Source organism: Platalea leucorodia, assembly GCF_965183815.1.
Source record: "Platalea leucorodia genome assembly, chromosome: 11".
NCBI classification, from domain to species: Eukaryota; Metazoa; Chordata; class Aves; order Pelecaniformes; family Threskiornithidae; genus Platalea; species Platalea leucorodia.
The window spans coordinates 23,208,041-23,235,663 of NC_138833.1; the positions used below are offsets into that span (position 1 = coordinate 23,208,041).

A 27,623-nucleotide genomic window follows, 5' to 3' on the forward strand; every position below is an offset into this window, starting at 1 on the left:
CCCTCCCCCGCCCCTCTCCCCTCTAATCCCTCACTGACATCTTTCATCCGACACTTCCGACGGCTCTTCTAAAGCAGATTCTCATCGCAGTTGTTTTCAGCCCCAACAGTCTGTGTGCCACACAAATAAAACCAACTTTAAATGAGAAACATTCAGAAACGAACTGCAGACATTATCACCTACGCTGCAGATCTCCCTTTCTACAGAGCAGTAGTTGAACGCAGCTATAGGATAAATCAAACATGCACAAATGCACGTCTTCCAATTTTTTTCTTGCCCCATTTCCGTTTTTTTCCTTAAAAAATCATCTTCAGCAATCCACTTATTGCCTAGAACACACCTAAGCACAGCTGTCCCTAGAGCGAAACATTTTAACTCCACCATTGCAAAGCATCCTACGCCACAAGTTCTCACCGTATGATGGAGTGCAGCTCCGGGGGGGCTTATTTAAACTCGGATATATGCAAGTTCTAAATATTTCACTTCCTACAGGGATGTCTTTTTTGGAAAACCACAAATACTTCTGTCAAAATGCTGACTTGAAAGAGCAAAGTCAGGAATAGGGATGAACACCTACGATCGATGGTTTTCCTTCCCCTACGTCTTGAAATTACTTGTGTTTGCATCCATGTTTAAAAGCACAACTACGTCATTTTGTCTCTAGAAAGCGTTTGAGAAGAAAAGTGAAATCTAAGGAGACAGGCGAGCGCGGGGCAGGGCTGCTGTAGCAGTAACCGCCTCGCTTTCACATCTGAGAGATGAAGAGCAGATTCTTCTGTAAACAGACGCTGCAGCATCACGGCCCGACCCACGGCAGCCACGGCTGGAGGACAAGCTCGCCACAACTTCCAGCAGCCCCAGAAGGCAGCTTGGCTGGGCAGTGCTCGGAGGCTTAGACCCGGCTTAGAGAGCTAAGGTGCGGACTGTTTCTTCAGCAGAGTTTTGCCAGAACGCGAGTACAATTTGGTTTCCGCAGCTAGCAAAAAAATGTGATTTATTAGGTTATTGCAGTGGACATTTTGGCAGAGAAAGCAGGCGCGCTGAAGTATGCATCTGCCATTTCCAAAAAAAGCCAAACAGTTTCACTGGTCCGGTTCAGAGAACGGGCCTGGACTGCACAGAAGGCAGCGTTTAATTCGGACAGCGGGTGGGAGCAGGGCAGAAATAACGCGCCAGGGGACCCAAGGAATCGGCAGCCAGCTTCGCTTGTTTGTGTCGAAGAAACTGTACCAGGGAAGACATTTCAAAAGACTAATGGTACAATCCACCGCGCCGCAAGGGCCTTCTCTTGCACAGCTCGGGAGAGGGCCGCACTGCTAAGATATTAAAAATAACATCCTTGTAATCCACTGGGTTCCCAAGCTGTGAGCAAAGACTCAACAACTTCCAGAGGCAAAACTAGGAGGTTTTTGCTGTAAGCTTCAGCCGGTCACAGTGGATTGGAGGAAATCCTTCAGCCAGCAAGAGAAGCGACTGCAATGGAAAATCCCGGCTCCCACCGGCAGCCGCCGCCATCCAGCGGGTACCGCTCACGGGCACACGGACGCACGCACCGAAATGAAGACAAGCATCTCATTTTCAAGTTGATTTTTGTAAATGGAAAAAAAAAATGTATAAAATCTATCCATACATTAACAGATACAGGAAGTTACACAATCCAGTTTACACCTAAAGTAACAGCAATCAGTCCGGAACGAGAACGGGGAAAAAAATTCCAACGCTGTCATTTGTCCGAAGTCGCTACGGGGCAGAGGACGGCGGGGGAGGGTGGGTGGCTGCTGCTTTTTGGTGTGTGGCTAAAACTGGCTACCTTCCCTACTTCCAAAGCAACGAGACAATTTCAACAGACACATATTAGGAATACTTTTGAAATGTATCTGACTCTAGCATTAACACTGAATATTCAAAGGTTCATATTATTACAGCATAATGTTCGGATACTTCTGCCTCCAGGAAAGGGCAGTGGGCAGTAGATATTATCCAAGAGAAATCCTGCACCCGTCTTCGAATTTAAAGCATTGACTGAGTTAAAGATTTTTATTCTATGATTTTTATCCATCCTGGAACACTTACAATTTGTGTATCCTCAGCTCGGACATTTACAAAGCATGCAGAGGCTGTTACCACTCAAGGAACATTTAGGAGGCTATGGAAAACGCGCTGGTGGCTATTGGTCTAATTTTAGCGAACTCGCGTCTCCCGTTACACGCAAGCCGCGCCCGGCAGTAGTTTTCCCCTCCCGCCTCCGTCTGTTGGAGGCCCCAGAAGGCAAGGCTTGAAGGAGCGGGCATGGAAGCTCGGGTACCATTTTAAGGAAGAAACCAAACCAGATACCAGCAGGGCCAGCTTGTGGGAACGCCTGCCCTGCTCCGGCGTACCCGCGGGCGAGCAGCGTCAGTCCGGGCGCAGAAAAGATGCCGGACCGAGTTTTAAAGGAAAAGGGAGGCACCTTAAACCCTGACCAGACTCCCCGTGTTTGACAGGTGTATCCCACAGGCACACACAAAGCAAGGCAGTAAGCTGCGCTCGTCGTCCACCCGAAAGACTGCACCGTTCTTCTGAACGCACAGAACACACAGCCCCTTTTCAAAATAACAAGAGTAATAAAGCAGAAGTGCAGAATCCAGACTGTTGGGGGGTCTGTGTTTAAAAAATGTAAGAAAGAATAAAAGCTAATGCTGTAAAGACAACTATTCCCTTTCAAAGCAAAGGCCACATAAAACTGTGTTGCTCAGTTTGGTTTTTACTTCATGCCACCTGTAAACACAAGACTGGATATTCAGTTTCTGGGAAGAAATGAACCCACTTTTACATCCAGAGCAAAAGAAAGGCCCTCCACCGCCCGGATCAGGGATTACCCAGGAGAAGGTAGCTGGGGGAAGGCTGCCTCTTCTCTTTGCTCATGTCATTAGAAAGGTCATATCTGAACAAAAGAGCTTTCAATAAAAGCACAAAACGTTTCTTGATGTTATTTCTGCCCTCTGTCTCTAACGTTTGCTACGGGGACTAACACTTTCCATTCCTCTCCAACAGATACATCACCTTTTTGGCACCACGGGTGGAAGTTCTTCCTAACGTATAATTTTGCCTTACACAAAAGTCGATTGTCTAATCATGCAAATCCAACAGAATTCCAAAAAGTGCCACAAGACAGCTCAACTCTTTGCAATCTACTACCTAGTTTGTACACTGCCATAGGAACCTCCCAGAGAACAGACTGTCATCCTCGCTTAGATCTGACGGCGTATTTCATTACGGCATTTCAACCTCTCTTTCTAGGGGGAGAGAGTCGAAATCCACGCCCCGATTCCATTGATTTGTCACGCTCAGAGCTCTGAAATGCATGGAGATTTCTTTGATTTGTTGAAGACGTCTTCACTGAACAGCCTGATTAGAGAAAAAACTTACTGATTCAATCAAATAGAAAATAAAGACAAAAACAGGTAGTGGTAGATTTCTCAATCTTTGCTCCTGTCCTTGGAGACTCGGGTAGAGTTTCACCACTACTGCATTTTCCCCAGCTGGATCTTCTTCCAGGCCTCTGATGCGGTGAAAATGCAGGAGTCGAGGATCCCAGCTACAGTGAAAGTTCCTCCGATGATGGCACATATCTGAAACGCAGAGAGGGGAAACAGGTTTGTCAGCGACCGGGGAAACCCCGCAGCCTGAAACCGGGGGAAGGCTCCTATTGCCCACTGCTAGGGTATTTTCTGGAAGTAGAGTGAGAACTGGGCGACAGTGCTGGGGACGTAATTACACGACAGTCAGTCAGGAAAACCATTCCCTACAGTGGAATAACTTAGTGCTCTCCCGAACTCGTCACAGCCTGAGCCGATCATAAACCCCAGCCCCGAGGAGCCTGCGGCAGGAACGCTGCTCCTTTCTGGGCAAAGCTCCACCTAACAAAGCTTTCTAGAAGCTCTGCGTTGCTCACATCTTCCTACTACTGTTTTCTATTATAAATACCGCGGCCTTGTAGTCTTTTCCCTATTTCACAAGACGCGGCATTTGCAAACAGGCAAAAGACACTTAAATAGCCTGTGAAGGACAGTGACTAACAGAGAAACCCAGCTACGGTGACACCTACGGCTCCGGCTGTCTAACACTTTCCATTGCAAGGGCTGCTTACAAAAGCACCGCCAGCTTAACTCTTCGTGGGCCAAAGTTTTCCATGCAAGATGTCTCGGGCTGAATTATTTAAGCACCAGTAAAAACACGTCATCGTTTTCAAGAACAGAGTTAGGGAAAAAATTAATCTCCTGATTAGCATAACAGCTTCAGTTCTCAAGTGCGAGAAAAACGCAGAAGTACTCTGACACGTCAAAGCAAAGGTGCTCGGGCTTGGAGCGCCCAAAATCAGGGGGCACCAGTTACGGACTTTGCAACCCATTGCTTCAATCCCTTATCTGGGAAACGGGGACAACGCCAAACTTGCCTCCCAGGGAAACTGCGAGGGAAAACACATTTGAAGGGTTCACTACCACGACAAGAGCCGTCCCAGACTCCTTGTGGGAACACGTGATTGCACTCAGGACGGGTCAGCACAGCCCGCCCGCCAGTGACACGGCAGCATCGAATAGCGCAGGACGGGACGAAACGCTGCTCCGGGGTGCCACCCCACCCCGCTGCACGAGGCAGGGTTCACACGGAAAGTACGGTACACAGTAATGTAACCTAATAACGCTTGACAGCCAAGTTGTAATTACACAGCACCTGGCATCTCCTAACTCCCACGTTTTTGACTTGGTAACTGTGATGCTCTTTTAACTTGGTGTTTTACATTGCGTAGGATTAGGTGGCTCGGAGAATAAGAGGCCCCGGGTCAGCGAGCACGGGACAAGGGACAGAGCTTAGCTTCTGAGAAGGGCCTGCCTAGGAAAAGGGGGATTTTGCTGTGAGGCAGAAGCCGAGAGAGAAGAACCCCAAATCAGTACGCCGGTGTAGCAGGGAGGTGCAATACGACTGACGCAGACGGGAACCGGTGCCACCCCCGACCTCCGGTGCCATGCCTCTTCTCCCGCACAGCACCGCGCCCACCGGCGGAGCCGCAGACAGCAGAGCGACGCGAGAGGCTCGGCGGCAACAGGACAAACAGTTCGTTAATGGCGAGCAAAGGCAGCAAGAACTACAGCACTCATTTACCGGTATTTATAACCAGGATATAGGCGTTTAGCAAGCTCGGTGAAACGAGGAGCCGCGGTAAACGTGGCTTTTGCAGGACAGTTGGCATTCGAGTAGATAAAGGCTTCAAAAACCAGAGCACCAGCCTGAGGCAAAGTTCGTATTTTTAGGGGACAAGTCCGGCTCCTGCCCTCCCTGCCCCGCTCCTCGCCATCCCTCGGAGCATGACGCAGGCTGGCTTTTCAGGGAAAATGACCGCAATAGCTGGGTTCTTTCAGTCACAGCAGCTCAGCTGACAGGAGATGTTACACCGCAAACAACAGAAAAACCGTCCAACACCAAGATTTTGCATCATATGGTAGGAAAATCTGATTTCAGCGCAGCAGTGCAAGGGGGTGGGGAATAGAAAAAAAATATATATATTAATCTGCACAGCTCTGTACCGCTGAGTGCTTGTGAGTCACACACACCTGGCATTCGCTTGGCGCCTGCCCCCAGCACGCACCCGGCCCTCCCGGCCCTGCGACAAAAACAAGGCAGCGCCAGGGCTGGCCTCCAGGTCAGCGCAGCAGCTGCACCGCTGCGTTTCTTCATCGCCGTCCTAATACGGATGGAGCGCTCCTCCTTAGCAGCCCTGAAGGAACTTAGGCATCATGCACTTATTTATATTTAATGGAGTTTTATACTGGCAACGATCTGTGTTTGGCTCCATGAGGTTAGTTTGATTCAGGCCCAACCATTAAAGGGGGAAGGAAAAGGAATACAGCAGCGTAGTAACGGCAGCAGCGAGGGACCATGCAACGTGGGCACGCAGGAGGGTTCTGAACAGAACACGGTTCCAGGTCGGGGGCTGGGATGCAGGCTGAAGGCTAACGGAAAACGCGAACGGGTACGCAGGAGGAGGCAAGGCTGCAAGAACAATGACAGAAGGGCAAGCGTCAGATACGTCAGTGTGGGCCTGGGACGTCTTAAAATCTGAAAACTACTTTTAGGGACGGGGGGAGCAGGAGGACCCGCGGGTAATTCCCAGTAAGGCAAGGCGCAGAATCCCACTCAGATTTCCGGATGACCTGCAGCACATCTCGTAGAACAACACTGTCTTGGTTCTAAAACCGCCACGGGGCTGAGTCTGTGATCCCTGTCGGTAACAGGTCCCATGGCTGAAATAATTCTCCCTGCAACCATTTCCCCCTCCATTATTTCCAGTTTAATTTTTTTCATACCTAGAGGGCAGACGAGTCCTCTCAGATCAGGAAAAACATTCTATTCTTTTCTTTGCATTTTGAATGCTTCACCAGAACCTTGGCTTGTTTTCTGCCTGCTCTCCCCTCCCAGCCCCTAGACTGACCTCATCATAAAACCTTCTTGCAGTTTGGCCGCTTACAGGAACTCATAAGTTTTCAGCAGCAAAACTTTCCTCCGTGCTCCACAACCTCAACCACGAGGCCACGAATGGCTTCTCTTCATGGGGAGATGCCTTGATTTTAAGCAGTACGGTTTAACAGGCAAAAGCTGCCGTGTTTAACACTGTGCCGGGTGTCTGTGGTTAACCCCAGGATCCATGGCAAACTCACAGCACAGTGACAGTGGCAGCACTGACCCACGAGCAATACAAAATCTTATTTAGTACTGAATTTTTTGAAGCGTGGCTTGTAAAGTGAAATCTCTGCTAAGCCAATGCCTTTAGTCCTGCACAGGAAGCACCTCTCACGTGGTACAGAAAATCAGGATAATCCTTCGTACCGCAAAAACCCAAGGAGCAGCCACGAGTTAGAGAGGGTCCGTTGGGAACAGAGGAGACCTGGGAACATTGCTATGGTGCTATAACACTGCTCGTAGCAGCGCTGAAGTGTTTGGGGGGCAGGCTCATTACTAACAAAGAGCATCGAATAACCTTCCCAGCAGCAGAATGAGATTCCTTTGGCTCCCTGCTGAACAGCCAACACCCCCCTCTCATCTGATCGCTCCGCACGGGATCGTCCCTCCGTAGCGTGTCCTTCCCTCCAACAGCGACACCGCTTCCCCGACGGGCGGCCACGCTTAGCCACACGCTGCGTTACGTCCCCAACGGCTGAAGTCTCCTGCAAGCCCACGGGATCCTCCCCCAACCCCGGGACACGTTTAAATTTACTGAAAGCCACATGGGTGCCCTAGTAAACAACCTGCTCGCTGAAAGGAGCCGCAGGTGATCCCTGCCTACCCCAGAGCCCCTCTTGGGGGTTTTAAATTGAGCAGCTGCTGCTCAGAAAAAGCTGATGCCTTCCCTGGGCAGCCCCATTCGGCAACGGCTCCAGATGCCCCAGCACAGCCTCTGGCTGGACCTCAGCCCAGCGCTGATTATCACCAACCGGTCTCCAGAGCAACTGTGATGCAAAAGGCCACGCTGGAGATACAGGAAGGGGCTAAAGCAGTGGAAAGGACAACGGAACAGACGGTGTCATCAAAACAGGGCAAGGAAACCTAGGACAAAAGGTGCTTTGATCCTCTGCAGCACTGCTCCCCCCTCCAGCCTTTTCAGTGCCACCCTGGATGCTGTAAAGCTTTAAGTGTAGCACATAGGCAGCCACGGCTGCCCTACTGTAAAACATTCCTAGCCTAAATGAGAGCAAGAGCAGGCCACCTGGACCAGGGCCAGAAGGTCCAGACAGTCCAGACCGATAGCCACAGTACAGCATCTGTAACAGGGATCTGTCCCTACGTCAGCCACGCCTGAAAAGGGTACGGCACTGCCTAACAGCTACTGCAGGCATCGGTGCCACCCACACGTCTCCATAGGAAGGACATTCAATCGGAACGGCCCCCAGTGAGCTGCTTGAGCCCACAGCCCTTTATAAGACCAAAGAAAGTAGACAAAAATCAACGGTAAAACTCTTCTTCAGCAGCTTAGCAGCCAGCACGCGCCTGGCTAACTTTACAGAGAGGATGGGGCAAAATTCTAGCTGGGGCCATCTCAAATCCAAACGCTCACTGTGGCAAGCAGTCAGGAAAGCCTCTCCCTGGACTCCTTACGTAAACTCTGAAGCACGGTATCAAATTCCACAAAGATGCTATTTATATGCATACAATGGCATATTAGCAGTAAATCAATGCTAGCAAGGGACACGACAAAGAATAATGCCAGCTATCAATCCTTTCCAAACGCTGTTTCCCACTAAAAACACCTCCCCACCCTCACCCCCAACAAGATGCGTAAGAAACCCCTGCGTATGAGAGCATATCGTTAGGGAAAGAAGTAGAGGCAGTACAAGTCAGAAAATGCTGATGTCTGACCTTTTTTAGGATTATGTTTTGAAGCCAAACAGACATGCTAAGAAGAGAAGGTCTTAAACCACGACATTTAGATTTTCCTTCAAGCCCCCTTCTCTTGGCATTTGTGTATCCTAGAGATCACACGCATTTCTGAAGTGAAGCAAAGGGAACTTGGTGTTTATCAGAAGCTACAAAATCAAAACCTTTAAGTGCAACACAGCCACACTGTTTATGTTACTTCCAATTAAAATATTCAAACAGTTTAAAAATCAAAATCCGAGGTCTTCATTCCAGCCAATTTATCAACTACTTCACATTCTACCATGCCTCACTGGCACAGCAGACTGCAGCTTAAATTTTAAGCCAGCTCCCTCAGGACACATTTTTTTAAAGTTCTGGAAGATCTTTAAATAGCTCCTTGCCTAACCAGCAGTTTGGACGGCACAGCTTTGTTATAGATGCTGAGATCAGTACTGCAGGATGTTATCTGGATACATCAAACCAACTCCTCAGGAAAACACCTCTGGAATTTGATAATGCAGCTCCTCTCCACTTCTGCCCAGGAGTAAAAGCCTGGAACGGGCATACCCACATTAAGCCAAGCAGCAGCACCGAGGAAAACAACGGCCCTGCATTCCCTGCAAGTTAGGTCTCTTCATTGCAGAGACAGTGTGTTGCAGCCTGCTTTACCGCATACCACATTAGCTTTACTTCCAAGTTTCTGACGTGCTGCAATAGAGCCCGGCCTGCCTAGACAGAGTTCGGCACTTCTGGCATAGGATAATTTTCTTTCTTCTTGTGCCTAGCTATTACATCAAATTGTCAGAGCACGGGGCTTACCAGCTCCCTCACTCACACTTCAGTACGACGGCGGTGATGTACTGCTTTAGTTCAATCATGTCACAATGCTCTGAAGCAGAAACTCAATTCTTCTGGACAAGAAATGCTCAGAAGAGAAAGGAGAGGCAGGCAGGGGAAGGGAGAATTAGAGGTTTAGAGTAACTCACCGACGTGATAAACCTGTACAAAGGCTGTCGCCTCTCTGTGTATTTCACTGTGATGGGACTCAGGTCGTAACGAAACCAGATAGCGGGGATAATGCGGCCAGTGTGACTGTAGGCTACGTACTCCTAGAAAAGAAAGTGGGGGAAAAACGGCAGAAAACGTGAGCAATCTCATTCCAGATAGAGTGTCTGCAATAAAACGGCTTCTGTGGATCTGGCCCTTGCTCCGCTGCTTTGTACTAACAACCTGACCGAAAGAAGCAAACAGTTCATTCCTGTATGCCTGCTCATACATCCCGGCCTTGTCAAATAGGAAAATAAGTGCTTTACAGTCTGATAACAACATAGCTGAGCACAGAGAGCGACAGTGCTTACTCTCACCTTCCTTCAAAGTTACAGAAGTAAATAGAAAGGCTGCCATTGATTTCTCTAGCTTAGATTTGTTCTATTTAAATACGAGCAGTCTCTAAGTGGTTGCAGGTGAAGTTTTTCTACTGTCAGTATGTAAATCGTATACTGGGATACTCATCAAACAGACAGCATTTAGTTTGCAAGAACCTGAAAAGCCCTTCCTATCCACGCCCTCCGAACAGCAAGCAGCAGCTCCCGTCTGTGAGGCCCCCGTCGCATCGGGACCAACAACGCGAGTGCCTTCCCACTCCGGATGAATCACGCAGAGCCATGTTTAAACCACGTTTAAAAATCACGCTGAAAACCAAAATGAAACCGTATACAGAAAATTGTTGGCAAAGGTTCAAAAATATTCCAAGCTTGTTCGGGAGAGACATCTTCAGTGATAATCTCCGTCAAGGCCTCTCTTTAATAACAGGCACAGTGCCATCGATCAGGCACAGGACAACACCCCAGCCAGACGCACTGCACAACGCCAAGGCAGAACAGACACCAACATCGACTTCGCATCAACAGCCACATCTTTCTGAGCTCATATCTTCTCTGTGCTCTCAGAGGACATACACATCAAGTTTCAAGGATCAGGACATTTATCTTGACAGACTGAATTAAAAAAGGAAAGAAAAGCAGGCCGGGGACTCAGCAGTCTGCCGAGAGCCATCAGCACCGGCACGGCACACACCGCCTCGTCACCCAGCTGCTCTTCCCCTCTTTAGCCCTACGACATGCCTGCCAGCTCAGATGACCTCTTCTGTTTGAATTCTCCTTCACACAGAGGCAAAGACAACCTCATATACTTCAGAAAGATGAAGAAAGGACAAGCAATAGCGCACCCAGGAGCATGATACAAAAAAGGTAGTTTTACTCTCCGTGAGCTCAGAGGGAGCTAGCAAAACGGCATCTATCCCTTCATTAATCTCATATAAATCACAAATTTCCCTCTATTTAGTTTTTTTTTTTTTCCATGAATGACAGGAGAAGCAGAGTGCGGCTGAAATCCCTAGTCACAATATTTTCAGGGCTTTTATTGCCGCAGTTCTGCAGCGTATCTCGGGACGGTGGCGATCTGGGGAAGGGAGGAAGCAGGGTCTGGGAGGCAAAAGGGGAGAGGAGACAGACAGTCCACACTTCAGGCTCTATTTAGCTCGTCATACTAGCCCATCTGTGCCAGACTATTCCAATTTCTGTTTCCCACCAATCAGTATGGGAGTCAAGGACTAAAGCACCGATAGGAGAATTTTTATTTTTAATGAGAAGAAAACGCAGAGGCAGCACTGTTGCTCTGCACTTCGGTTTCGATAGAACCGACCTCATTTTTTCCTTCCTCTCCCCTCTCCCCCACCAGCCCTCCTGCCCTCATGAGTCAGTCCTGGCCGAACGCCCCCATTTGCAACCACGCTCACACAAGTGTCAAAAGCTCCTGCTATTTTCCAAATTGTCTTCAGGACTTGCGTCGCAAGAGCCTTATCAGAACAACAGTTGTGACATTAAGCAGAACAAATACATCGTAATCTGAATAGAGGGAGACAGCCAAATCATTGGGACGCGCTGCACAAGCGAGCCCAGAAGTCCCCCGACAGGAACATTAACCGGAGAACTGGTCCATGGGAGCGCCTGCTTGAGTCTCAGTTATGGCAAACTAGCTGTAATTAAATATTATAAACAGATTCTGGACTTTCACTTAGCACCTGACTGGCAAATCATTTTAAATTGAAAGAGGCTTTTTACCTTAAAAAGTAAATAGGGTCTTTTTTTTTTTTTTTTTAAGTTCAATACATTGTATTATTAAAACACAAATATCTTCACAATTAATATAAATTAATTTAAGAGTTATAAAGTTACCATAACTATCACAATCCACTATAGTAAAGTAGGCACTGTGAAACAGTCAGCCAGTACATATTTGCCGCTGCAGATTCGGTGGCTTAATACGCGAAGTCAACATTTTCAAAAACCTAAAAACTCTGCTAACTTATTTGTCTGATCCATCCCTCGCAATTGCGAGTGTTTTATTAATAAAAGCACGTGGGAGTGCCGTTTCGTATGTTCAGCTGGATTCGTTTCCATCCAGATGCACCTCGACACAAACCACAAGAGCTCCTGCAGCACGTAAAAGCCTTCCACACAACTTACAGAAACCTAGATCAGTTAGACTGACCTATGAGAAAGCCGGGAGTAAGAACACCTTTCTCTAGAATTCAAACAATACCACCGCCCGCTCCGAGAAGGCCTCACCATCCCGAGCCTGGCGAAGGGCAGCGCAGGAGCAGCAGGAAGGCCCTCGGAGGAGCTTCAGTTCCTCCTCCTCCCAGCAGAGGCTACTGCTCGCCTACAAACACGCACACGGCTGCGGAGCAGAGGAGCAAGAGGGCGCAGGGATGCTGCCCGAAGATCCTCCATGGGGATCCCTCCATGGGGAACCCTCCACCGGGCTGCAATGGGCAGCTTCCCCGAGAACGACCTGCTGCTTTACCTTATTTGCTACAGTGTATTGGTATGAGTATCGCTGCTTGCCGCTCATGTCTTCGTACACCGTCGGGACTATCTTCAGTATGTAATCATGAGATGCAAGAGCTGCGGGCAGAAAAGGAAAGTATCAGTTAGCATTCAGAGAAAGGAATCGCAGCCTACATAACGTTTCAAAGTAAACGTGTGAAATCAACTAAAACAAGTAAGTCAGAAAAGGTATCTCCCTCCTCCTTATCTCAGGTTCTATGACAAAGTGACAATTTCACATCCTACGTTCAGGTCCTTTGTACAAAGCTTTGTAAGGTGCTTGGATGACACCAGAACCTGCCCACCATTCAAGACTGCTGCAGCATCACGACCCACGGAGATGAGTTTGGGTCACCTGAACCTTCCCAACTGCTTGCAGCTATAAATGATAAGACTTATCAGCAGCACAAAAAGCCGTCCTGGTTAAACCAAGAACTAGCTAAGGCTAGAGCTGCAGCTCACTGCGCTGCTTGTGACAGAAAAAGCTCAGGCGTAACAACCTGTGCAATCCCATTCCTTGTGCGCCCATCTTTCTTTCCTTCTCTTCTTCCTTATCCTACAGCTGCTTAACAACTACTAATTCATTTTTTTCATTATTTAAATGGCTTGTGACATTTTTTGCGTCTACTGAAACAGTTTTAAAACAGAATTCTGAATTATTTCTCTGCAGGATCCTTTGGCCCAGTGTAACACAATGACATTTGGCTCCTGGGAGAGAAAAAAAAAAAAACAAAACCAACCAAACAAAAAACCAGCCATAGAAACTTTGTTCCAAGAAGCAGACCAGACTGATACCCTGCGGAAGCCTGAACACTTGAAGGAGAAAAGCTATGCTGAATTGTAGCATGCGCTGGAAATTTCTGTTTGTGTTGCTGATCATAAAGAAGGGCAATGAAAATGTCTGTCCTTCCAGCCACAGGGCAGAACTTAAGGTAAGATCTAACTTGCAATACAAGAACAAGGAAAAGTTCTGGTCGTGGTGACAGCAGCAAAGGGAAGCTATAGGAATAGGATACGAATAAAAAAATTCAGTAACTCTTGAGTCGGTCACAACAGAGCTGGAGACAACGTCCAGGTTGCAGCTGGGCTGCAAAGGACCTTTTGGGCTAGGACTCCTCTATGGTACTGGAGAAAATGGAAATGTCAGTCAGCAATGTCTGGATCATTTTGACTAAAGAGGCAGATTAAAGACTTCTGGATACACCAGTGTTGCGTGAATGGCCCTGTTTTCCCTTCCACAGAGAGTGGCTAAGACCTGTAATCACCAAGAATACGTACGATTTGAGCTGAGTTTGTCTGCTCCCTCCAAGGCATTGAATGCTCCGTGAACGTTATGGACCTGGAAAGCAAAAAGGCGTATGAAGAAACCATGCTGCGACTTGGTACTCTTGACCTTTCCTTCCCTATCCTATCCTGTAACAAGGAGATCAGCCTGATTCAACCTTTCCGAAAACAAAGCCTCAACCCACTACAAGCTGACTTGAAATATCTTTCAGTGACCATCACCAGAGAGGTTGCTTCCAAGTAAAAAAGTTGATTTCACAACGTCTTACAAGATGAAACTCCAAAACCACTCCAAAGCTAAAGGAACTGCAGTTGAAAGAAGCCAGTTGTGAAATTTCATTGTGAGATATTTCCTAAGAGCTCTGCATAGTTAACTGTGAAATTCATTTATCAGGCTGAAAGGGAAATAAATGGGAGTCATATTCAGGTTGAAATTCAGGAGTTCTCCTGTAAAGGTAGCTCATGCCAGAGCTGTTGGGCTTGTCCAGCTTTAACTCATTAGCCCGGCTTTCACACCGCACGCACTATGCCCTTGGAGATGGGAAGGACACATGCCAACGCTGCCATCCATTCGGCTTTTCCTGCAGCTGGGGCCAGGCATGCAAGTATCTGTTTGCCCAGAATAACAGGATTTCCATCTCATGCCTTCCGCATACTATGATCTGGAGTCTGATGTCCACTGACAGAATAACCAATTTGTGAGCTCTCTAGAGAGGGAAAACCCCACAGCAACGGCTGGAGATGAGAGGTTGCATCATTCACGTAATGTCCAGTACGCTATACAGAAAGGACAAATAACTCCACAACCTACAAACTCCTGACCTTAAGCCAGACAACAGGGAAGAAGAGTTTGGAAGAAGTATTTGGTCACGGGTGTGACAGAGTTTCACCTCACTAACAGGGCAACGCAATCTCCTTCCCAGACCCTCTCAACAGCTGACAGCATGTGGATGTGTTTGTCTCATCCTAATGGCTGCTTCGCTATTCCGAATGCTACGGAGCGGACGATGGTTTGGAGGAAGCAGCAACTGAATCCGTTTCTCTCGCGAGAAAGGAATTTCTAGAGAGACAAAATCATCAGCAAGTTCGACCGGCAAGGTGCTGGTAACAAGCACAGAGCAAAAGCAACAGCTGAACCTCCTACAGTGCCTTTCCGTCTGCCGGCATTTCAAATATTTTACACAACAGCGACCGTTTCCGAACTACACACGCAGACAGGACATATTCTTTACTCGTTGTAAAAAGCATATGAAGAAAGAGAAGCCCCTGGACTGGGCTACAGTATTATGTTCCATTCTTGATACAGCTGAGAAATAAGTGTCTTAGAGCATACCTGGGCCAGAGACTTTAAGGCCCAATTCAAATTTTAAGGTCCAAATTCAAAACCAGTAAATATTTGAGCGGTTACTCAGCAAACAACTGTACCTATCCTGTGAGGTACCTGTGTATTTGGACTTACATTCTTGTCCTTGGCTCCCCAGCATCCACGCCTCTGTTTATATGTAAAAGTTGTCTGCTCTGCATCTCTCTACACAGCGAGATTGCAAAGCTGTGAGCTACAGAGCTCCCATACAGACGAAGCCACCAGACACCTCCACAATGGCCTGCTTCTGTGCCATCAGGTCCCTTGGTGCGTCCGCCTCTCTTGTCTTTACAACACGGGTGGCATTTGTAACTCCCCATTTGATGTTTTACCATGATTTTCCTTGTGGAATATTCTGGACTCCCATTACAATACTTGCTGTCCGTAGACTGCTAATTAATCCCTGCTCTACTAAGTGCCCAGGTGTGTTCCTCGGGGGAACATACTTGTTTGTACCTTGCTAAGTACCTGGAGGGACTTCAACAAGGAGTAAGCTTTTGGCCACAGTAGCGAAATTGCTTTGCAACAGAGAACTTAAGCAACCCTGTTCAGCCAGACGTTCGCAGGACTGTCCTGAGCTACCAAGGCCAAATCTAGTGCTTGGAGCAGTGGCACAGGAGGCCAGTCAGTGGTTTAACGGTGCCAACACTTTCTTCTCCTGCAACATGGAGCTCCAAAAGATGCTTGCCAGCGCCTTGAACACCCTAGCCTTTAACCTCTACAAACACATACAAAGACATATAACTGGACATATAACTCAGGCAGAGTCCAACAGCAGGCTAAAATAACTTCCAACCTTGCAACTATCAAGGGAAGACAAAACCCCTTGCAAGGTTAAAACCAGGATTATTCAACACGATGATCTAGCACTTGAGAGAATTCTATGATTAAAAACGTATAATCTCCTACTTTCCCTATCTCTTTCTTTACTGGGTTACCTGACATGCAAGAACCTCATTGGCTTGAATTCTGGTCTCATCTACACGAGGGAAAAATCTACAAAATTCTGCCACTACTGTGCATGAACTGCTGTTGAAGAACTGAAGCTCACTCAATGCCAGACAAGATTTAAATCTTTATTTCAGACTGTTTTTTTCCAGAGAAAAGATCATGTGCCTTAGTGGATCATTCCGGCAGAGTTGGTAACAACCTACAAAGAACTAACTCCCGGCACATGACACAGGCGAACGAGAAGCTCCTCACCCTCTTTAAGAAATATGAGCGTATATTACATCAAAGCAGGTGGAGACAACCCAAAATATTCAAAGATGTACCTAGACAGATCTAAAGCTCTCCGTACTTGCTGGCTCTCTACACTGCTTGCTGAGTCTTGGTAGCACCTGCTCAGTGAACATAGCCACCTTTAATTTGTGCTGTTGAACTCATGTTTGCCTACAGGATCAGCAGCACCTACATGCTCCATTCTTCTGTAGGGAGATGATGAGCAGTTATTTTGAACTTTGAAAATACTAATCAGAACTTGTCCAAATCAGGAGCCAACTACATGTTTGCTAGACAGGTTTCTCACCACCAGAACTGAAGACGCTTGCTCCTTTGCCCCGAACTGTCCAGGCTTCTCGTATCATTCATGCTGATTCACACTTCAGCTCCATTGCTCCAAGACTCCACGATACAACAATGGGAACGCTACCTTAGAGCGCCGATTTCCCACGCAAACTGCAGAGCTCCCTATTAGCACTTACCTAATATTTTTCATAATCTGTGTGCTTTACAGACATTAAGCCAAGCTTATTTATATGCTAATATTTCAGCGTTCCCACACAAGATATTTCCTAAAAGAAGCCGGGAGCAGAATCAGAAGACTACAAAGCCACGCTTAGACTTGTTAGCATGAAAAAGGGTTTTGGAAGTGGGTGTACAAGAAGCAGACTAATGAGACGTCTGTGCTGAGGAAAGAAGATTACAGAGAGACTACGGGTAAGCAATGTTTAGGGTGAGTCGCAAACTGGGTGTGCACACATATAACTCCCACCTGTGATGCTAGCTCCTTGGAAGTAGGCTAGAGAAGTGCTGTAATCTGTCCTTATTGAGAAATCAGCGGTTATTACATAACTCGCAACACCTGGTGAAACTCTATCCACTGGGCAAGTGCACACATCCAGCTTCTTCCCAGCAGGGAACTGGCGGTTCTACGTCTAACCTGTGTTCCACGGAACAAATTTGACTAATAGGTGTCTGCTACACAAGTACGGTGAAGTGAATTAAAAAGAATTTGACTGGTGCCATGGTAAAGACAGCAGCGAGCGCACATCTTCCCTTAGTATACTCACTGCCCCTCCGCAAAGGCAGTCAGGACTCGTTTGCTGTATTAATACTGAAAACAGTACTGCACAGGATTTTGCAAAGCCACGAATCCTCATTTCTACTCCCTGCAGGAAGACAGCCACATAGTTTTCCAAAAGCACTTTCAGTTTCAGATGAAAACAGCAAAGTTACTCTATGACTGAACACTGCTCCTACCTGAAGTGGTGGCATGTAAACAGTTTGCAAACTCTTCTGGACTCAGTGTACCTTGCATGAATGCAAGGGATGGGCTCGCTTACCCAGGCAGTCCTTTCTTCTGTCCTCCCCACACCGCACATGGCCCTCCCGTAAAGCCAAAGTGTCTAACACTAAAGTCACTCTCATTGCATTCAGCCCCCTAGAGAAGGGCATTTTCAGGGAAGAGAACTCACCTGTAACTTGTCCCCAAATGAGAGCTTGTGGATGACGTGAGTCATGTCAGGATTCTGAGGCTGCGCAGTGGCACTGTGCGTTGACACGTGAAAGTTACCAGGGACCTAAAATTAGTCAAGACAAGGAAGACAGGATTTCACATTTTATCCCTCAAGGCATCGCTAGGCTCTGTGATATGAAGCGGAAACGCCTGGATCCATCCCGCCTGGCAGGCTGTGTCTGCTTAGCAGTGGCCAACCTCTGGGACGTCAGAGAAAGGCTCTGAAACACCTTCCTGCACTTGACCACCACCGTGCTGCAGACAGAGCGGAGATCGGTTACGTCCTGCAGCCCAAGAGCCTGGCACCCTCACATTGCTACTGCTGCTGACTAGGAGGAGATGAGTGCATCACTCCCAACTTTGGGGATTCCTAACACTTAAGGCTATGTCTTTCATCCCTACTGAAATAAGATTCACGGCTCTGACAGGCAACAAACAGTTGCTTAATGTTTTACTCCCACATCTTGCATTTGTAAATGGGCCCACTCCTGCAGGACAACCCAAGAAAGCTGTGGATGTATTCTTATTGTAGTACTGGTCACGAGCGACCTTACATTTGAGAAGATTGTCTGTAAGAATGAGTTTTGTATAAAAAGAGAAAAAAAGCCACCAAAACCAACAGGGCTTCCCATACAAACTAAGCTAGATCTTCAGCTTCTAGCCCTGGCAATAGCCCTTCCAAGTACAGGACTTGCTGTTTTTAATTTTTTAAACAGAGGGAAATACAAAGTTCTGAAAAATACAGATTTCACCTAAGGACTCAGACCCAAGACAGAAAATGAGCACTGGTGTCATTCCAATGGGATCGCTCTAGCATGCACACACTTTTCAGGTGACTAGCCCTACGCCGTGAAGTCTTTCAGCAGATTCAGCTTAATCACTGTTACGGAGGGTGCAAGAATTTTTTCCTATCGAGAAAAGGTTGGGAAATTAAGCAATGCTGAGGAGCAATCTGACATGGCCTAAGACAAGAGTGGGAGGACGGTTATACAACCGGTACCCGCTGTGCTCGCCGCAGAGACGCCGCACCAGCAGGGCCACGGGAGGCCACATGCCGGATCCATGTGCTTTCAGGAAAGCTAATTTACATGACTTGAGGAACAGCAGTGCACTCCTGGGAGCACTTTCAGGTGTGGACACAGGCTGTGTCATACACAAGCTCGGTAAACAGGGTGACAGAATCTGCAGTAAGTAGTACACACAGTCACCCCACTGTTACCTTGTCCTCCTCCTTCAGGTTTGAGAATAACACCCAGGTGCAACCCTTGGTCAAGTTTCAAAGCCTGGCCCTGTCCCACTCCAGATATCAGCTCGTACAGAAGCCTGTAACATTTCTGCCAAGGGACTGCAGCCTTTCAGCTCATACACGAGAGGTTCAGGTTTTGGGAGGCAGAAGCGCTGGGTGCGGTGCCCTCCCTCCGACAGCAGTCCCGGCCGCTGCCTGAGACAACGCCATCAGTGGCCTTTCACAGATGAAGCAGCGAAGGGAGCTCCTCGCTGCCGCATACAGCGACCCCTCTGGAGTTGCTTTGGTGAGCAGAACACACCACATCTAGCAGACAAAACCACAAGTATTTCAGCTCTGTGCTTTGGGAATTAACAGAACGAGAACTACCTTTCAAGAAGCCCTTTCCCAGTTCTGTGGACTATCAGCTGCCAGTAATCTTGGTGGCTTAGAGGCGAGGAAAGAAACGTCCTCTTTTTAAGTCCCTAATCCTTTCCATGCCACAGAATCAGTAAGAGGTTCTGCCTGTTATTTTTAGATGCGATTTACCATGACCTGGGAGGAAAAGAAGGAAGTAGGATTTTGTAGCCTGTGGTACAAGAGGAGGCGTGAATAAAGGGTGTGCCCTGCTTAGGACACCAGTGGGCCCCAGCACGGCCTCCCCCACCCCAGCTAGTCATCTCCAGCATTACATAGCAAGATTATTCAATTCTGAACACACCCATCCCAGAGAGGAGCCTCCTCCTCCAGGCCTGGATTTTCATTCTTTGAGACAGAAGCGGAGCATCCCGACAAAGCATGCGCAGAGCCTGCACGCACGTATGCCAAACATCTCAGCACGGAGCCGCTTCTGTTATGCTGGCACCCTCTAGTAGGGAACATTCCTGTCATTCTGTGGCTCTCGGAACAAAAGAGCACTTGGATAGAGACATTGCCAAAGACCTCTGCACAGTGAGTCACATTTTGGAGGTGCAAAAGTCGTGAGGAGTAAACATAGAAGCCATTCGGCATTTGTAGGGAGTTCATACATCCCCTAAACGTTAGGCTGCTGCACTGAAAGAGACAGCGCTGGCCACAACGCAAAGCTGCTCTCTGCTATTAAGCGATGCTACCTCCATTACCTGTTTTGAAGAACGAAGAAAAAGCCTGATCTGACACATTCTCTGTGGGTCTAACTACACAGCCTCCTCTGCCCCCGCTGTTCTGCAGCGCCGAGAGGCTTAACCCTACCACTGGCTGGGGACATGACCGTACACTCTACAGGAGAGACACTGACACACGGGTTTTCATAAGCATTTTACAAATGGATCTTGCTAGCGTTTCCCCAGCCGGCACGCACTCACCCGCTGTCATTCCAGCTCACCTTGTTGATGCTGAAATGGCCCTCAAACCTGCAGCCATCCCCATTATTGAGAGGTATCTTCATCGAGTTGTCAATGTGACCCACTTCGTGCCTTCCCATTTCATCTTGGATGTCTAGTCCGACTACTGCATGGGTGGGAGGGGAGGAGACAACAAATCAAAACAAAAGAAATAACAGGAAGGTTGCATAGGAAAAGCATGCACTGTTTTTACTGAGGAAAAAATCCCCATCTTTTTTCCTGACATTTGACTAAACTGTGCTAGTAACGTCATTTGTCAAATATTAATTGTTATACCAGCTCTTCAGAAAGAGCTTTGTAACCAAACTTTTCAGACTGCCTACTCAACACAAATAAACCTCCCATACCCTGCCAGCTGACTGCAATCTCAGTTACACAAATAGAAAAACTTCAGGTAGACAAGGCAGGTGATTTGTGAAAAGCCAACAACTAGCTGGTGCGTTCAGAGTTACGAAGGAAACTCGGGAGGTTTCTTGCTCCCAGACACCAAAAGGTTGCTACGAAAAAAGGAAATGGGATTTAGGAAGAAGCCAGCGAGGGAGGTCAGCCGCTAACACAGGCTGCGGAGCGAGCGCAGAGTGCAAGAAGACAGGGGTCCTGCCCTGGAACAGAAAGCGATGGGGTGTTGGCAAAGGCTGCAGCTACTTGATCTCCATCCACCTGGTTACAGGAGAAGGGCCACTGTACCAGTTTGGGCCCGTTTCAGGTATTCCTTAACATACAGAGAAAAACTGATAACTGAAAAGGGGTACTCACATTCACAATGCAGGTTTGGCAAACTGATGTTCAGATTCACTTCTATTTTACCTCCGCTGTCTTTGTCTGGGTCATCCACGTAGAGCTCATTAACTCTGGAGGACAGAAAACACAGGTGGGTTCAGGCACACAGCCACGTTCCACAGAAAAAAACCCAACAACTTGCACGGGAAGGGAAAAAAAGGAGACTTTGAAGCAGGGGGCTGGACTGCGTGACAGCCGCCACAGAGCTACAGGACAAAGAGCAGGGAAAGCCCTCCACAACCGCATGGGGGCAAATCACGATTTAACTTTACTTCTTGCTTGGCAAGTGCAGGAGGCTTTAAGCAAGGCCCTTGCACCAGCAGAAAACAAAGCTCCGGCTCTGACCTGCGCTGCCTGCCCCCTTCCCCAGCCTGAGCTCCCAGGGCGATGCAGACAAGAACCCGGCGCCGAAGAGGCGGCAGGCAAGCGTGCCAGCCCTCCGCACGCCCGGGCTGTCAATCCTTTGAGGAAAAAGGGAAGCACGTGCTTTTCGATTTGGTTCATAAATAGTTTTAGAGAAAGGCTGCTCGCAACTCTCCCCCAGGAAAGCTTATTTGTTAACTAATTGCCTTTTGTTATTGCTACCCAGCTGACAGCAGCGGCAAGAGAAGGCAGCATGGCCTACTTGTATCTCTCTCCTTAATATCTCATTTCAATCTGTGAATGGAAAGCAACGACTAAAACTGAGGAGAAGCGGATTTGAGCCAGGAACAGATGGGAAGAAACATCCTGGACGGCAGGATCTAACACACTACGCAACAGCCTCCCAAAGAGTAATGTTGTTTCATAGCACCCACAGTGCTGGCACATATTTCACAGAAGACAAAATACAGATATAGAGTGAAAGGAATACAGGAGTATAAATATTTATTGTTGGCACATACAATCCATCTGACATGTAAAAAAAGAAAACCAACTCAAACACAGCTGAATTAGCTGAACGGTCCTAGAGAATCCATGCCAGGGAAACCCACCACACCGGAGCGAGATGGCGAGATTACCTAGCAGCTCTTTCTCCCTCAAAGTCCAACACTCTTCAGCCTCATCAAATAAGAAGATTTGACAATTTATCTTCCAGTCGGACAGATTATAAAGCTATGGGAACTTATGTTCAGGCAAGCTACATAAACGAAACTACCTTTGCTAGTAAGTGCTCTGTATTATTTTTATTTAATGCTCAAAGTGCATGAAACCCTTTGACCAGCCCTTGCCGAAGAGTCTATACGCTAACAGACAAACCAGACCAAGGGCAGCTACAGACTCAAAGTGATTTTGCTCTGGTGATACATCTCTGGCCCGTAATGAACTGTTTGCCCTGTGGATTCAGAAGAAACAAGCCTTCACACTGAGAAACACACAGCTGCCCATTTTTTTGGAGGTAATTGCTCACAGGTCAGTGGGGTTTACAGACACTCATTTAAAACCAGCGCAGCATTTGTCTTCAGCTTCACAGCCCTACCTTTCTCTGTTTTTAATTGGCTTGACAAGTTGCTTGCAATCATTACTCAACGTATTTTTCAAGTGATTAATAAAAATGACACAGAGGGAGGGGAAAGATTGCTCATCAGTGACCTAGTTAGAAGCTTTTTGGCCGAGCCCTCTTCTCCTGGGCGGAATGCATTAAATCTTCTACATGTTTATTACTGGCAGATTGGGTAGCGATTGGGATTAAGTCATATGTCCAAATACGGTTGTGAGGAGCAGCTCCAGCCAGGACAAGCATTAATCCCCCAAAGCAACGCACCTTTCCGCGCTCCCCGAGTCCTCCCATCAAGATCCCAGTTGCCAGCCAGCCTGTTTCATAGCAGCGCCTGGCTTCTTCCCAGCTCTCTGCCACCCGAGATGAGGGCCGTGCCCAGCCAGCGCCGCGGGCAACTTGATGTTACTGGCAAAAAGGGAGCGTTCGCGCCAGGGCTGGCAGAGGAGCGCGTCAGGTTCAGCAGCTCAGCTGAACACGCCAGCGCTTCAGAGGAAAGCTCTAGGAAGGTCAGTATTCGTATTTGCTGATTTCCAGTTCTGAACCTGCCAGAAAACGTGCGGCCAGGCGGGGTCTGTGAGCAAAGGCACGTAAGCCTTTCAGCGATAAGCGAGCGAGAAGCGGTTGCTGGTAGAAGTCGGAGAATAAACTGTGCACAGGGAGGCCATGGAAGCTCCTGCCTAGGAAGGCAAGCGGTGAGGTCACCCGGCTGCAGACTGGATCACTGAGGCAAAGAGAAGCAGGCCAGTTTGTCCACGTCACGCAGCCCATTAGTCGCAGATAAAGGAAACTGGTTTCCTGTCCTGTGCTCGGGTCACTGGACCAACAGATCCCAACCTGTCCCTTGGGCAAGGCTGACGGCCACTTCCTCCTCCTCCTCCTCACCTAGTAGCCCCCTGCCCCTCTCCTACTCATGTTCCCAATTTCATAACCCTGTCTATCACTCCTTAGACATCTGACAGCTCGTGACAGTCCGTCCTTCCTTCCCCTCCCTTGGACCTGCGGTGCCACCTTTCATGGAGCACCCTGCCTGCCGAACACTGCTTCTCCCTCCCAGCTCCGGCCGCTGCCTCCTCCTGGCAGCATCAGCTCTTGCAGAGGGCCCAAGCTAACAAACCCAGCAAGGTTTTTCATCAGGGGCTCCCAAGTGCACCCTTTGCGCTGACCTGCTCTGTTACCGAGGTTCCTCTCGCTATGGGGAACCAAGGGCACAATGACAACACACCCCAGGCTACGCTTGCTGGGGCAAACCTCAGAAGAAACGTCGTCATTTTCAACAAACTGGAAATTTCACCCCCAAAATACAGTCTGGGTACCTCACAGGTAAAGCAAACTTCCAGGGTCAAGGCTACTCCTTCCAGGATCTCCTCCTGAACCACCACCACCTAACTCTGGATGGAGCTGGCAGAGAACTGGCACCCACGTCTCCCTTGCTGTCCTCCTCCCCAGGGCCAAGAAACCAAATTGCACACAGCCTTCCTATTATTTAACCGGACAATCCTGGCATGCTGGGAAAAACACCATTTACCACCTCTAGCAACTCTCCCTGAAGGGGGAGAGTGGAAGAAATGAAGTTGGCTCTAATTTATAGCTGTCCCTCCTGGAACATAAAGTGTCCCAGGAGTAACAGTCCTTAATAGTGAATCTGGGCTGGTCACAAGGGAAATAAAACCCGAGGTCATGCAGAAAGATGCCGTAAACACAGCTGCTTCTATGGCTGTTTAGGGAGGCAGCATATGGGGTCGTACTGTGACTCCAAAGATGGCACGCACCTCCTCCGAAGACCCTAGGCACGTAGGAGTTGGTATTTTACTGCCTGCTGTTAAGGACTATTTGAATATAAGTGGCACAATAATGCAGAGGTGAGGTGCAGAGCTATGAAAGTACAGTGAAGGCAACAGGACAGGCGAGAGGTGGACCTCTCCCTCCGCAGGGCCTCCCACCGCTGATTCAAGGAAAGGGAGGAGAGTTTCCCCATGCAGCAGGAGCCGTGATCCACACAGAAGGAATCTGTTTCACTTCTAGAAAGAGCCACTTCGAAATACTTCACATTCCTGAGCGGTGCTGCTGGTCTTCTCAGCCGCTTTTCCCGTTTGCTTACAAACTCGCAGCATTACACAGAAAAAGCTGGAGCAACTCTTTGGCTAAGACTGCGATCACGCAAATGGCACGCGAGAGAGAATGAAAGGGGGAAAGAGCGGCAAGAGGGATCGGCATTTCTCTAAGATTTTATCCAAAGAAAGCCAGACCTGTTCTCCATGCTTTAGGACTCAGATTTATGACATAACAGCTTTGTTTCCCCAGAGACAAAACTTCCCCAGCAACTTATTTCCACCCAGCAGCCCTGGCCACTAACATTGGACACTTCAGCACTTGAACAGCTGAAGAGCCTGCGGCCCTTTGAACACAAGAGGAGACGCACCGCATTGCCCTTTCAGAGCTTCACACGCTGCCTGGGTGCTCTCTAAACGCATCTTCCTTGTCCTCTCTCCTCCTTGTCCTACTCTCTGCTTCAAGTTCCAGCCTTTTTTCCCCCTTTCACAGCAGCCAACCCGGCACCCTCCTCCCCAGTCATCAGCCGTACAGAAAACACGACCACTTACTCCGGCAAGGTGCATTTTACCTTGTCCTCCCACTCCCAGGAGGCACTCTCTGGTCTCCAAGACCCTAAGCCTAAGAAGGAAAATAATTATTCTGTCTTGAGGGAGCCCAAAGCTTCTCAAAAGACTTTCTCAGGCGAGCTCTCTTGGCTCCACTTGCCATATCAGCTCTAATCAACCATCTTCCAGAAACACAACCATCCGAAGCTGAGATTCCTGCGCTACCACCTTCTCAGTTGTGCCAGACCAGAGAAGACCCAACACAGGACAAACAACCCATCTTCTTCTCAATTTGTGTGAAGAAACAACAAGCAGGTCAGCAAATTCTCTACTGTGTAATAAATTGTGCGTATGTCTATTGCTCTGCCATTTGTAATCGTCCTTCTATGCCCTGAATCTCAATCAGTTCTTCATCAAGAAGGTCTTTGTCCCAGATTAGGTCTTGGCCCAGCTGTGAAGCACAGAAAACACACTGTCCTACAAAGGAAGGAATTACAGTTCTCCAGGAGGCAGGAAGAAGGAGAAGGGTTCGAAAGACGTCAATGTAGATTTGAGTCAGAAATTGCAAGTGACATCATGACACGACCTTCCACTTCCTGCTAACCCACACACGTACATTAGGACAAACGGGATAACACCACTTCACTAATATATAACACCTTTTATTAGGTAATCTCCAAGTTACTACGCAAACATTAATTAAGCTTCTTAGCACCCCTGAGAGGCAGGCAGCTAAGTACTACATCCTTTACAGAAAAGTGTCTGTCTCAAGGTCAGTCCATGGCGAGAGCAGGATTACAACTCCCACTCCCCTCCGACTAGTAGGCTGTATTCCCTGTGCTGGTCTAGCTTGCTCCAGCATTTCATCTGCCTCAACTGGATGAGCTGGTGGAGTTGGAGTTGCATCTCCAGCTTAGTGTCTGGGACCTGGATCAGAACATATGAGTCGCAGCGTTGTGCTCCTGGTGCAGATAGCTAACGCTCCGAGGTTACGGTTTCCAGCAGAAGGAATTCTTGTTGCACCAGCATCACACTGCTGCTTACAGCACGCGCAGCTTGATCCTGCAGGCTGTCATGAGAAATTTTCATAGGCCAAGAGCCACACGACACAGTCAACGTACCTTGGAGAGCTAAGGGACAAAAAAGCTCCCAAGGCAGGCATGGTAACAATTCTGCTTCACTGCAGGGTCGGTCTTGGGCATGCTAATGAATCCAGCGTGAACACGCAACGTTGGTCCTAGAAGCTCCTGGCGTTTTGCTTCCTCCCGCATTCGGGGTACCCGATGGCCTGCAGGGACAGCCACGGCGTGCTGCGCGTGACGCGGTCCCGGCACGGGAGGCGGGCTGTGTGACACTCACAGACCGGCCGGGGTGTTTGTCATAAAGATTAAAGCAAAGAGGTGTCCCCAGCAAATGATCTGGTCACCTTAAATGAACAAAAGATTTGGACGCTGCTGACGATTTATGCTTTTATGCAAAGGCAGTATTTTTATTACAGATATTCTGCCCTGCAGATTAATTAAATTGCCTTGCAGGGGGCACAGCCTTCCAAGAGGCAAACTTGTCACTTCAGTCTGTTCAGTCCCAGTTACTTCATTAAAAAAAAAGAAAGAAAAATAAAACACTGCCAGGAATGGTCTGTTGCTTTCTACAGCGTGCTGTGGCAGATGAATTATTGTTGAGCGGCTACATTCATACCACACGTATCATATTCATACCCTCCTACCTCTTCCCCTGGCTGCCAATGCAAGGCAGACTAGATTGGTTAATTATATCTTTCCTCCTTAATGATGGAATACTTGGAAAACTCTTATTGATCCTACAGAATATAATTCATGACCTAATTACGGTGATAAAACTGCAGGATTATCATCTTGCCAGCTATTAACTTCTAGCATTGATCCGAGTTAATTAGAAAAGAGATAGGTGATTTCTACGTTCTTGATTTGCAACGTAACAGCAAGACGAATGAGGAAGGCCATTAAAGATACGCCGAGCAATTTCTAGCCCTCAATGTACTCTCAGCTCTCAATCTACTACCAATCCTGCCCAGGAAATACCAGACACATTTAACACTTTAGCTTCATTTCTTCAGCCATTTGAGTCATCTGCTCAGTGGGACAACAGTGTTTGATACCGTCAATTTTGCAGAGGTTCAAATGTGGAGCATGGACCTCCCTTTCTTCATCTGTCTTTTACAGAATTGAGGAGACTGATCTAAGTTCTTGTTTTGGACTAAGTCTTCAATCACCCTCAGTCTAGACAGAAAACAAAAAAACAAATAAAAAAATCAAGATGATCCTTGATTTCCAGAATTAAACTCACCCTCCCCTTAACTGAAATGATGGGATGTGGCTGAGCAAAGAAAGAAAAACCTCTTCCCTCACCAGCCCTTCACTGTGCTTTTCCTGAAAAGGATGCAGCCCCACCTAAGCACCAAGCTTTGATTTCCTTCGTGGCTGCGCTGGGGACTGCTTGCCAGGGTCACGCAACA

The 27,623-nt window shown here is 48.0% G+C and overlaps 1 protein-coding gene across 1 annotated transcript in view; it reads right to left on the reverse strand.

Annotated features, from left to right (window-relative positions):
- Positions 1-1,491: 1,491 nt before the first annotated feature.
- ERGIC1 (endoplasmic reticulum-golgi intermediate compartment 1) overlaps positions 1,492-27,623 on the reverse strand; it is a 59,253-nt gene continuing 33,121 nt past the window's right edge. The window contains exons 4-10 of the mRNA XM_082324183.1: positions 21,029-21,123; positions 20,254-20,378; positions 17,625-17,729; positions 13,560-13,620; positions 12,259-12,359; positions 9,378-9,500; positions 1,492-3,611 (exon numbers count right to left, since the gene is read on the reverse strand). Coding sequence (XP_082180309.1) covers positions 3,504-3,611; positions 9,378-9,500; positions 12,259-12,359; positions 13,560-13,620; positions 17,625-17,729; positions 20,254-20,378; positions 21,029-21,123 — 718 coding nt within the window. The 3' untranslated portion in view covers positions 1,492-3,503. The remainder of the gene's footprint in view (positions 3,612-9,377; positions 9,501-12,258; positions 12,360-13,559; positions 13,621-17,624; positions 17,730-20,253; positions 20,379-21,028; positions 21,124-27,623) is intronic.